General features: G+C 32.4%; 1 protein-coding gene and 1 pseudogene across 1 annotated transcript; both read right to left on the reverse strand.

The window, feature by feature from the left end:
• LOC142619328 (12-oxophytodienoate reductase 1-like) overlaps nucleotides 1-14085 on the reverse strand; it is a 50265-nt pseudogene that overhangs the window by 10077 nt on the left and 26103 nt on the right.
• On the reverse strand, nucleotides 5765-13919 carry LOC142619512 (putative 12-oxophytodienoate reductase-like protein 1). The gene is made up of 5 exons (XM_075792634.1): nucleotides 13705-13919; nucleotides 12727-12751; nucleotides 12515-12576; nucleotides 12273-12403; nucleotides 5765-5919 (listed from the first exon to the last, which is right to left on the reverse strand). Exons 1-5 carry the CDS (start codon nucleotides 13917-13919, stop codon nucleotides 5765-5767), a joined length of 588 nt encoding a protein of 195 aa, XP_075648749.1.

The raw sequence follows: 14085 nt of genomic DNA on the forward strand, positions 1-14085 counted from the left end.
GAGAGAGAGAAACTCACCGTGAGAGGAAGAGAGGGGGCCGGAGGATAGAGCGGCGAACAAAACCCACAAACCCAAGACCCACGACGGCCACGGCAAGCAAAACCCATCAAACCCAAGACCCACACCTCAGCCACAGCAACCCACCTCAGGCACCACCCACCCACCTCGTTCTCAACCCTAGCCAAAACCCACTGCCCCGATCTCAACCCCGGTCACGTCGATGATCTACGAACGTAGACCCACGAACCCAGACCCCTGAATCCAGACCCACAAACCCAGACCCACAAAATCGTCGGAGCACATCAGACCACGACCCACAACCCATGACCATTGGCGGAGCACAATCATTGGCAGAGCACACTCATCGGCGAAGCACAGAGAGTGAAGAGAGAAGAAAGAAGTGGAGAGAGGAAAGAGAAAGATAGAAGAGAGAGAGAAAGGCTAAGGGAATAAAAAAATAATTTTTGTTTTACAATTGTAGCTACAGTGCGGTCTCAAATATGAGATTGCGCTGTAGCTTGAATCTTAAAATTTTAAGATTTAACCGGTTTAGTGGAGGGGCCTTTTTATCTCAAAAATGCTAAAAAATAGGATTTTTAGGAGGTGCTTGGTAGAGTAGTCTGAAATGGAATTTTTGTAATTTTTTGTAATGTTTTGAAATAGGTGTGAGTGAAAAAGTGTGTAATGTTGTTTAAAATGTAAAAATATGAATTTGAGATGTAGTACCAAACAGGCCCTAAAGCATTTGAGAGGCCTAATAAGAATGCTTTTATTATTAACCGTGTGTTCTGTTCTATGAATGACACGTCCACAATCAATTTCATAATCTTTTTAAAATAAAATTTTTGAGAATATGGATTGTGTTTAGATTTTAGTATATTAGTTTTATGCTATGTTTGTTTTTATTTAGTAAAATAATGTTTAAAAGTGTATGCGACACTAACTATCGTATGCATTTTTGGTGTTGTCGTGTGAATGTATTCCCTTATCTCATCATCTTTCCCCTATATGTGTGTGTTTCTCAAAAAAAAAAAAAAAAGTGAGATAGAGATTCTTCTAAAAAAAAGTGAGATAGAGATAATGTCCTAATTTTTAGAATCTTTCACCATATGAGAATTGATAAAAGTTTTTTTTTTTTAACTTTAATTAATTCTCATAGAGTAAATTACTCTTATAGTAAAAAAATAAAGCTTGAACGCCTAAAATTTATAAACCTTTTTAAAAATAGTAAATTATTCATTTTAACTTGTTTGTATTTTTAAATTTAAAATTACTCTTATAGTAAAAAAATAAAGCTTGAACGTCTAAAATTTATAAACCTTTTAAAAATAGTAAATTATTCTTTTAACTTGTTTGTATTTTTAAATTTAAAATTATTTAACAAAAAAATAGGGGTAATTTAGAGAATTTAAGAATATGTGTAAGGATATTTTATTACGTAAAATGATGAAACTCAAACAAAAAATTATGTTATTAATAGTATAGATGAGATCACTATTAATTTTACTTTTTATTAAAAGAAAAAAAATTATTATATATTATTCATAACTATGACCTCAAAAATTACGAAAATATTGTTAAATTTGTCATGACATCAGTTGTTCTACTTAAAAAAGAGCAATCTTTGAGACATAAAACAATTCACAATTTTTTTTATAGCTTCTTAAGGCGGTAAATTAGTATGTGCAGCAAAAAAAATTATAAATATTTTTCTTAATATGAACAACATATTTTTTAATTTGAAAGAAAATTGGAATTTGCCAACTTTTTTGAGGAAATCTTTTATTTTTTATTTTTGGAAGGTAGGGACAGAGCCACCTGAGGGGGCCATGGCCCCTCTAGATTTTTATTTTTAAAATTACAAGTATATATGTTTTATGAGATTTTTAGAATTTGGGTAAAAGAAAATTATTTTCAGCCCTCATAATATAACTTTTTTCACCTTTGAATAATAAGAAAAATGTTCTAAACGACGCTAGTGACTATAAGAACAACATAATTAGTTCAAACAACAACAAAACATCTAGCCTATACTGCAACAAAAATTAGCCCAATCAACCAAAACATCACTTTAAAAATCATTATTTATCAAATATGATCAATAAATCTTAGATCTATTAATTATTTTTTTATTAGAAAGAATCCCTAAATTTATACAATACCAATCAAATAAGGAGAGAATATTTCCTAGACATTGTCAAATGACTAATACATAGATACAATTAATTAATATCATAATAATAACTTATAAATTTATAATTAGTGATTGTTAGTGGATGGGTTGGAATCATTATTTTTTTAACTTACTACCTTAATACTTAAGTTTATTTGATCTGTTCTGTCTTATCTATTTTAATTTATTGGGCGGTCCACTATCTATTGGAATCATTATTTGTTAGTTTTGGCATTTTTTCCCCATCCGATAGTGGTTTTAGAAGACCACACTTGCCTTTTCAATTTGAAATTTTCTATGCACAAACTGAAATCCATATTTGATTGATTTCACATGCTTGAGAGCGTCATCTTGTGGTACATAAATATATTTTTTTTTTCATCAACTACTAGCAGCTAGAGGAGGTATATCATGTTTCGGATACATAAGTCCTTTCACTCATATGAGGGTCCACTCTCATGTGATGGGGAGCATCTGAAACATGATGTACTTTCTCCCGCAGTTGACCTATACATAAGTGTGAAACCAACCTTCATGTGAGGAGGAGTACTCATGTATCCGAAACATGATGTATTTTCTCCCGCGATTGACCCGAAACCAATTGGCAAATTGATAACCAAACATTTTATTTTTACCCTTGTTTGAGGCAACTGATTTTTATTTTTATCGAGTAAGTCCATAAGCACTCTCTTTCATTTGTGTCATGGTGGGTCAGGTGGGGCTGAAGCTGAATATACGTGATAGTATGTCCCTAGCCGACTTTTTTTAATTTTGGTCAAGAATTGAAACTCATTAAGTATTATGACTTATGAGAACGACCAAAAAAAAAAACCTCATCATTCTCAAAAAAAAAAAACCTCATTATTATGTATATACAACAAGGTAGTCAATCTCAAACCGGGGGCTGTACCGGTTTGACTAGTGAAACGATATATTTTAGTACCGGTCAATATCAGTGTACCGTTTCAGGTTTTCCGTTATTTACACACATACATACATATATATATATATATATATATATATATATATATATATATCTGTGTGTGTGTGTATTATAATAAATATAAAAGTTTACCATAAAACATTATCTCAATTCAAAACAAATTATTCATGGTTTTAGAATTTAGCATCAATTAAAAGAAAAAAAACACAATATAAAAAATAGAAAGCTTTATTGTTCACTGCATACTAAAAAAACAAATAATACTAATAAGTTAATACAATTAAGTTACCATTCTGCCTTTACAAAAATTCAAAAATTACAAAAAAAAAAAAAGTTTTTTCCTGTACCGATCAGTATTGCCTGAAATTGGCCGGTATGGCTGGTACATGGCCGGTATGAAATGTTGGTGTTTCGATACAGGTATACGTACTGGTACGGTATCGACCACACTGATATATAGTGGACTCCAATGATGTGGATGGATCACCTGTTTTCTTATGATATGAATTTAGACGAATGGCTATAGAAATTCAGATTAGATAGGAAATACTATAGAAAAGAGCTTCTTGTTCTTGACCAAGAAAAAACCAATGGATGGTCAAAGAATAAATACTTTATATATATATATGGATTGGGTTCAAGTTACATCTAATGTAACTCTAAGTAATGTTACACCACTCAATATTTTTTAATTGGATGCGAATATTGACAAATCTACCGTTATATTACATTATCTTCGTATATTTTTCATGCTTACGAAATTTTGAGGTGATCAAAGATTAATAGTCATGCCATCAATCAATTGTTAAAATTCGAATTTTTGTAATTTAAAATAATGCATAAAAGATGAGTTTATAGATTAAATGGTAAATAACATCCGATTGATATGAAAATTGGCATGTATGTTAAGAACATATAGAACATGTAATTCAACGGTTGGATTTTCAAAATATTAATTCAATAACAAGTTATAGGTTGGTGTAAATCAGGTGTAACTTGAACCCAACCCTATATGGAGATATATATATATATATATATATATATATATATATATATATATATATATATATATATATATATATATAAAACCCAAGTCTTGACTTTTTGTTGACTTCTCCAGGGCTTGCCACATCATTATCATCTTTTTAAAATCAAACTATTTTTATTTAGTCCAAACTTAACAAGGAGTGAAACTAATATCTCTCTAACAAGTCCAAGTTAAACTCAAACTAGGAAGCTACAAATTATTTGTACCAATATTACATAATATAAACTTGGCAAACAATGATGGCAACCTTCATGATAAATCATCAGCACACCAGCGGTGAAAGCAAATAAATTTCAATATAATAAGCATTAGATTTCAAATAATGACAATGTGGTGAGTAAGGCTTTTCCAATAGTAACAAAAATATAAAATATAAAATATTAACTCCTTACGTACCTACAACTTAATTTAATTTGAAAATTAAGTATCACATTTTATTTTGGTGGAATTATGATACCTCAACTCATTTCATATTTATGGAATTGGCAATCCTTTTACGTAGAAGATTTGGAATTATAGACAAGCAAGATTTGTCCAACAAATTAGTTTATTTATTTATATATTTTATTTTTTGTTATTTTTATGAAAAAGATGATTTGTCCAACAAATTAGTTAACTTTGTAGCCTTTACAAGTTTACATCTCTATGTCATCAATTCAGTACATGTGGCAATAATTTAAGCTGAAGTCATTGATAGAGATCTCTGCATAGACTAGTAGGATATTAGCCAATTTCTTGTGATCTCAGTCGTTCCAATAGTGGAAATCACCCAAATGAAAAAATGTTTTAGGCCCCTTTATATTTTTTCTTTTAAAAAAAATTGAACAAGCTATATATTTAAAGGATAAAAGGCACATTAGGTATTAATTAATTGTGGTCATTCTACATAGGCAAAATGAGCATATCATTTTTTAGGTGACTCAATTTTTCTCAGTTTTGCTAGGTAAAATAGAAAATGAAAACAGTACAAAAAGAGAGAGCTCTGACATGAAAGTCTATGGCCTTCTAATCACTATTGATTCCCTATCATGTGGTTTTGGTGGATACATTACTAAATTCTATATCCCAATGAGAAAACAAAATTCTATGTCTTTACTTCACCTCATGATATGAAAGTATGTTAATTTCTTAGACAAAAAACTTATATATAATATATTAAGAGGAGGTATGGCTTTCATTATTTCAACGTAGGCTCCTGCTCAATATTTTTTAGCGTGGGCCACATGCTGATAAAGTTTGTTTAAAGTTTAGACCCGCTAAAATATAAACTTATTGCTTTATAAGTTTGTGTACTTTTTCTTTTTCTTATATTTCTCTTTTGAATAGTCATATATTTTTTGAATTGTTTCAATAACTTATTTTTTAATTATATATCTTTTTTGGCATTTTGGAAATTTTAACATCTGAATTTTTGTAGTCACGCACACACGCGCGCACACACACACACACCCCCCCCCCCCCACACACACACATATATATATATATATTATCTCTAATTTGTAGGCTCTGAATCTTTTGATTCCTTTCAATAGTTATAGCCATAAATTATTATTTTGAATGTAACCTATTGTGATGGGTCTTTTTTGGGTCTTGGGCTGGATCACTCCTGTTGTGCCATGACCCTACGATTTTGGGGTAGGAGAGTCGGGACAAGCCTAACTGAGACACTCCTTTGGCCAGCTTGTGCACAAGTTGGGCCATTCTTGTACTGACGCGTTCTAGCAGGAATCTTGAGTGTGCTCATGGCAGGAATAACTGTAACAAGAATTATAAGAGAAAAAATGCAATATAGCAGAACAGCTAAAACGCTTTAATTAAGATATTTTTCTTTGCTAACAACAATGATACGTGAATAGTTCCACAAAAGGAAGAGGTATTAATACACGATTATAGCAGGAATAGATTAATAGCGAGATGTCATGTTAATCATTAGTCAACCATGGCAAAGGAAAAAAGGAATAATCTACTAAAGAATGGACTTGATCCTTCGGCAAATTCAAGTCCAAAAGGGAATCAATCCCCAATGTGGATAACCGCAAAGAGGGATCCTACTGTAGAAGTTACTCACTTGGGAAATGGACCCAGATAACTTAAACTTAAAATCTTAACTTATTAAAGAGTGGGCTATTGAGAGAGAGAGAAGTGGGTAGCCTATTGACGCATGCCTTTACTCCTATCACTCAAGTTTTTCTTCCTCACTCTTGGTTTTCTGTGTTCTCTATTCCTCTTCCTCTGTTGTTCTTCTTGTTTAATGTGCACGTCTATGATCCTTTTTATACTGCCTGTCATGACAAGATTTACCATTTTTACCCATTCAACCGTTTTGGCCCATTGTGGTGTCCTTCCAAGCCTGCTCACTGGCCTGTCGGTTGCCCAACCACCACCACTACATTGTGTTGGCCGTGCCACGCCCCATTCCCAGACAAAAGTGGTTTTCTTTTGTTTTTTTATCCCCTTTTGGCATTCCCCTCTAGATAAGAATTAATTCTCTCCCTTACCAACCTTTACAGCATGCATCTAGTGGCCCTAACTCATGTTTACCTCTTTTGGGTGAAATGTCAACCTAGCAAGACATTTTCTCCAAAAGAGCTTGAGCGGGAACCCCAAAATAGACTTTCCCTTCTCCCCACCGCCACACCATACCCTCTCTTACCTCTAACCCGTGGCCTACCTCCCCTGTATTGGTTGGGTACATGTAGGTGGTGCTTGGGCCTTGTGCGTGCTCCACTACCATATGTGTCCATTGCTTTTCTGCCCCTCACGCATTTGCCATTGCCTCTAGGTTTGTTTGATTCTGCTACACGCTATGGTGTTCGTTTAACTCTTGCGGCATGAAGGAGTTTTTGGGTCTTCATTCTCTGCATCTCATTTCTTCCTTAGGTTGGACATTGCTTAGGTATGGGCTTTCTCTTGTTTAGTTCAGCCTATGTCCCCTTTTTTATCCTTTGTCCGTGGGCTGGCTGTTGCTTCTGCTATGCCACTGCATTGTTCCTGCTGTGATATCATTCATCTATTTTTGCCTTATTATTTCTTCTAGGCTTGCGGTTTGCAGTGCTTGCCATGTCAATTTCTCATATTCCTTTTAGTTTTTGCTGCCTAATATTGCTGTTGAGCTAGTCCATTCAACACCTCAGGCTTCCTTGGCCCATTTCATTCCTTAAGAATTCTTGGTCCATTTCATTCTTTAGGCATCCTTGGCCCATTCCCTTCTTTAGGCATCCTTGGCCCATTCCCTTCTTTTCTACCTCTTTCGCTCCCATGAGTTTTCGCTAAATCCTTTGGGCTTCCCTGGCCCAATTACCACATCCTTTGCCTTTGAGTTTATTGGCCTTTGGACCAATCCCATTTGCTACTTCCTTACTTTGGGGCTCCTTTGGCCCCTTTTTGCTTTATTTCTATTTCTTATGATTCCCATGGGCTTACTACTTCATCCTTTGGGACTTTCTCGGCCCATTTTGCTTTCTTTGAGGCCACTTATTATTTTGTGGGCTTGTGGACCATTATTCTTTTCATTCTGGCCCAATGGTCTTTATGTTTCTTTCTCCACCCTTTTCATATTTTTGGGTTTCTTTTGCCATTGGGCCCCTTTTGTCAAAAAATGGGTATCGACACCCATCTTTCTCTTATATTTCTTTATTGTTTAATCATATATATTTTGTTTTGTTTCAATAATTTCTAAGCAGCGAATCATCTGATTCTTTAATATTTTTTGGTCTTTCGGAAGTTTTAATATCTGAATTTTTGAACTAGCAATACAGAAATTGTCTAACAAATTTTTTGTAAACCATTGCATGTTCAAGCAATGGCTTACAAAAAATTAAAGTTTAGCCCCCATAATATAACTTTTTTCACCTTTGAATAATAAGAAAAATATTCTAAACAACAGTGGTGACTATAAGAGCAACATAATTAGTTCAAATAACAACAAAACATCTAGTCCATACAACAACAAAAATTAGCCCAATCAACCAAAACATCACTCTAAAAGTCATTGTTTATCAAATCTAATCAATAAAACCTAGATCTATTAATTGTTTTTTTTATAAAAAAAAAATCTCTAAATTTATACAATACCAATCGAATAAAGAGAGAATATTTCCTAGACATTGTCAAATGACTAATACATATAGACACAATTAATTAATATCATACTGATAACTTATAAATTTATAATTAGTGATTTTTTTTTGAGTTTCAACCTATGGCGTCTATTCTTGATGATAGCTCTTTAGACCAAGACACCAATCAGTTTATGATGTAGGCGGAGATTGAACCCCCAAATCTCTTATTTGGTATTATTTTAGTTTTGGCATTTTTTTTCCATCCGATTCCCCATATTGGATAGAGTAATTGTGGTTTTAGAAGACCACACTTGCCTTTTCAATTTGAAAATTTCATTGGACAAACTCAAATCCATATTTGATTAATTTCACATGCTTTTTTTTTTTTTTTTTGAGGGTGGATTTCACATGCTTGAGAGTATCATCTTGTGGTACATAAATATTTTTTAATTTTTCATCAACTATTAGTGGCTAGAGGAGGTATACCATGTTTTGGATACATTAGTCCTCCTACTCACATGAGAATCCACTCTTATGTGAGGGGGAGTATCTAAAACATGATGTATTTTCTTCAGTAGTTGACCCACATATAAGTGTGAAACCACCCTTCATGTGAGGGGGAGGACTCATATATTTGAAACATGATGTATTTTCTCTAACGATTGACCCATTTATAAGAGAATAAACCAATTGACAAATTGATGACCAGACATTTTATTCTTTCATTTGTCTCATGGTGTGGGGCGTTGAAGCTGAATATATGTGACAGTATGTCCCTAGCTGACCTTTTTAATTTTTCTCAAGAATGGCAACTCATTAAGTTAAGTATTATGACTTATGAGAATGACAAAAAACAAAAAAAAAAAAAACAAAAACTCATTATCATGTATATACAATGGACTCCAATGATGTGGATGGATCACTTGTTTTCTTATGATATGAATTTAGACGAATGGCTGTCCAAATTCAGATTAGTCAGGAAATATTGTAGAAAAGAGCTTCGTGCTCTTGACCAAGAAAAAACAAATGGTTGGTCAAAGAATAAAAAATCTATATATATATTTAAAAGTTAAGGTGTAGTATTTATTGTTGTTACGCTCTTGTTGAGCTACATTAATAGTCACGTTATCGGTCTCAATAACTTTCTTTTTTTGTTTTTCTTTTCCTTCCTTTTGCAAATTAACATTTTTCCAATCACATCAAAAAAATTAAAAAACTCCATCTCTTAATTAACATTTCCTAACTTTTCAACTTTCCATTTATTATACGATCAAACCCAATTTGATAATAATTCAAACTTCTTTGAACTCTATGACTCTCCTTCTCCCTAATCAAACCGTTATAAAAATTGTTCAATTACCACTTTATTAGAATTCCAAAAAAAAAATACATCTAATTTTTTTTGTGTGTGTGTATATATATATATATATAAATACAAAAAATTGCCACTCTATTAGAATTCCCCATATTCTTCAGGTTTTTCTAATTAATTTTGTTAGTGATATGCCATCGAAGATCTCAGGTGCCAATAACATTGGTTTCCATAAACCAACTAAAAATAAAAAACAGTAATAATAGAAATAACACAAAGAGAAATTGAAAAATACTTCTGAATATTAACTTGTCTCCCCCAGGATACAACAACCCAACAAGAGGCCGACTCATTTCCATTTTTGACACCTCGTCCCTTCACCTCCCCCTTGCGCACATATCTAGTCCAATATCTGAATCAACACATATTAGCCCGTTAATCACCATAATTAAAAGGAATAATATAATCTCTCTTTTTTTAACGTGGGATTAAACATTTTCACTAATTCCTCATCTTTCATATTAACTTCCACATCTTTACATTTATGTTGTAATATAAACCAATTTTATTATATAATATTAAAATGCTCCAACAAATCGCATGGGGTCTTACTACTATAGTTTATGTGGTCGTTAATCATGGATGAGTGTTTTTTCCACTTTTTTTTTTTTTTTTTGGTATTGTAACAAATTTATATATTATTATGGGATGTGTTTACTGTAAGACCTTTACCAGAATTGTAAAATTTGATGTCAATGGAAAGAAAATTAAATCAAAGGACATGTATAAAACTAAATAAGGTAGCAATAGACAACCAAAAATAGACTAGGTTGAAAGATTATCCAAGTTTGGACAAAGAAGACCAATTGGATGGGAGAAATTCCATGAAGATGTATGCTTGGCTATGTGAAGAAATTGAATTTGGATAAAATATGAAGAAGACCAATTGAATTGAATTGAGTTTTCTATCACAAGTCCTCTCTCTCCTTCTTATTGTTTTTATTTAATTTTTGTTTGAGCTAATACTTAGTTAAAATGTTTAGTTGTATTCTAGATATTCAAGAGGAGAAAATTCTAAAAAGAAAATCAAGCTGTTGAAAAAAATAGCATAATCTAAAATCTAAAACTAAAAACCAAATTAGGAAAACATAACGCACTATATCATAATTTAGAGGAATATGAACCACCTAAAAAATGGATAAATGTCAATCAAATGCACCCAAAAATAATAGAATTATATATTTGTATTTTTAGAGATATTGAGATGAAAAATAATTTTAGAAAATCGTCAAATTTTTTAGAAGTGCTACGTCTACAATGATTTTACAACAAGTTATAGTTGATAAGTTATTATTAGTTTTAATTTAAAACTATCATTAAAATTACTTTTTTGCCAACCAATAACAACCTATTACATATGATTTGTTGAGAAATTATTGGCTGAAAACCTATAGACAACAATTAAAGAAAAATAAATATCCAGATAATTCAGATGAGTTTGATAAGACATCATCCATCACCATTTCAAGAATTAGAAAAAATGAGAGTTATGATCTGTTAAATTACTTAGAAAATGATCTTTCTTTTCTTCACAATTTTTTTTTTCTTAAGAAAAAAAACATTTATCTAAAAAAGTAATTGACAAGACCTTTATTGATTTGCAAATCACAAAATAAATAAATAAATAAGAGGCAAAATTAATGCTTCTTTTGGATCAAGAAGGCATAATAGCTCCATTATGTGTTCCACATGATTGTACAGTAGAAGGATGGGGTTCCATAAATAATCCACTCCAAAAAAGGAAATTTCAAGATCTTATTCCATGTCAAAAAAGGAAAGCTCATGATCTTAGGGTTGTCTAACAAGCCAAAAAGCGGTGGTTGGTTGTCTGTGACTACCATAGATATAGGACTTGATAATGATTTTGACAATTGATTTAGAGCAAGCGGTGTCTTATCTAAAACATAACTACAAAGATTTTGAAAGACCAACCAACTGAAAGAACCATGCTTTTGACAAAGTGGTATGCAACCACCCACTTTGGCCTTTAGCCAAAGTGACAACATTATCAGCTTTTTGTCAAAGCAACTACTGTGATTCGATTTTGTTAAAGCAGTGGGTTTCTCCTTATTCGTAGATATTAGATGCTAAAAAAAATGACGTTAACATATTAGGCTTATAATAGAAGATGCCCCTTCCGCTCTTCCACTGAGGCAATGATCATCATGAAAGCCCCCTTGTAATAAAAAAAAAAAACATTTATAGTAGAGATAATGCAAAAAATAACACCACTACATTGATAGATCAATAATTTTTCAAAATAATTATATTGTTGCATAAATTTCCCTTACTACCTCAATCCAACAATGATCATCACTTTTGCTAATTCTACTCTCTAAAATAAGAGTCAAGCCAATTAATGCTCTTCCTCAAAAAGTATGTTTATTTTTCAAATGTGACACTCATTATGCATTGTAGGGAATAGCATTCTACAGCACCAACACATGGTTATTTCAGCAATCAATCAAAACTTCCATCCAATATGATCTTTATCAAATAGGTTCACATGCAGTACTTCCTTCAGGATCAACAAAAATCAACAGTTAAGTAAACATAATATGGTATAGAAAACCTAAATCTACTCATTTACAATTCATGAATCATTACAAAAGTTCAATTGTCTACAAGCAATATTAGAAGAGAAGAAATAAAGGTCGTCTTAGTCAAAGACAAACCTTGATTTGAAACCCTCCCCACATGCCAAATTTGACAAAAGAAAACTCCTCCTTTGGCATGAACAGCATCTACGATGGGTTTCCAGGCTTCAACTTGCTCTTTTGTCCATATACCTAGTGTGTCTAGATACCTTTACAATAGCAAAGAAAACTAAGAAGTCATAAAAAAATTTAAGGCAATAAAGGGAACCCTCAAAATGGAGATTGTATTTCAGTGGGAAACATGGTAAGAAATTGATTACCCTTGAGCAGTGTCAGAAACTCCAGTGGCTTCAGCTATCAGTAGACCACCTTTGGTGGTTCTCTGAGAATAATATAAGATAGCATGTGGCTGAGGAACATTGCTATAAGATCTTTGTCTGGTCAATGGTGCCAAAACAACTTTGAAAATACAAATTAAATGATAAATTGAGTAAATCAAGTAAGAAATCTTTCTAACTGATGAAAGTAGTACCCTATAAGAATCAAATATATGTTGCCTGTAGCAAAGTCAGGAAGAATAATATGATTAAGCCCCTTTCTCTATGTTATAATATATACTTAAAAAAAGTGTTAGGCTTACTAAATATAATTCCTCACTTGTTAATTTATTTATTATTATTGTAGTTTGGCATTTTTCCATCCGATTCCCCGTATTGGATAGAGTAATTGTGGCTTTAGAAGACCAAACTTGCCTTTTCAATTTGAAAATTTCTATGGACAAACTCAAATCCATATTTAGTAACTTAGCCATTATCATTTTTTTTTTTTTTTATGGAATCCTGGTTGAAATCACACACACACACACACACACACAAAGGAATGATATGCGAATGTGGACACATAAAATTTGGCTAAATGTTAAGTTCACGTTCATTGTAAATGGATGTTTCTATGCTATGCATCTAGGAGAGTTCAAAATTTTATTATCTACTTCTATGCATAGAAAATTCAACAAATTAAAAGTCCTTATTGCTAACGGTAAGTTTCTATATGTTATCTTTGAGGTGAGACTCCCTAGAGGCCTCATGAGACTTGAAGAATTTTCAATTCTGCTTCTATCTCCTGTCTGATATTCTCTTACTTTTTCTTTATTTCTACACTACTGTGCAAACTTGTCATCCGTATCTGTCCTTTCTCCCATACTCATCCTTGAGATACTACAGCTTTGGCCAAAAATTCTAACAATAACTCTATGCAGCTTTCAATATTCAAATTGGATACAAATGAAAAATATCATAGGTTTGCTTTGGATCTATCATTTATCTATACCTGCTCCGAGCATCCTAAATTACCTGAACCCATTACAATTCAGAGCAATTGCTTCCTCAATACACATTAGAGAACTTAGTTTAGTCTACTTTAACTTGATTAGTGATGTTGAGTTTGTCTCTCTGCTTCAAGATGGACAATATAGTTATAGGACATTAATGGGAAACAAATTGCTATTGACCAGGATCCAGGAACTGAACCAGCAAGGCATGTATGGTCTTCAATTAATGTTGGTACAGAGATATATGTTAGCAGCACAGGGATGACTGCAGAATGGTCTATTAGTGATTTTGATATATTGGTTCCCGAAGATGTTGCTAGCTCTGGTGTTAGCTTTGATTGATCTTTGCACAGTATATTCACCTTTTCATTCAGTAAAGAATAAGTAGAACCCATTACAGTTCTACTTAAACCACGTTATCATGTCAGCAATAGATTCAACACACATACCGTTGATATGTGTTCTGTATATGTTCCCTTCAATCCAGAGATAATCCTCCTGACTTTCTTAGCTCTTTTTTCTTTTTTTCTTTTTTGAGAGATAATTATAATATTTTGCTAA

The sequence above is a fragment of the Castanea sativa genome, chromosome 12 (genome assembly GCF_040712315.1).
Source record: "Castanea sativa cultivar Marrone di Chiusa Pesio chromosome 12, ASM4071231v1".
NCBI lineage: Eukaryota > Viridiplantae > Streptophyta > Magnoliopsida > Fagales > Fagaceae > Castanea > Castanea sativa.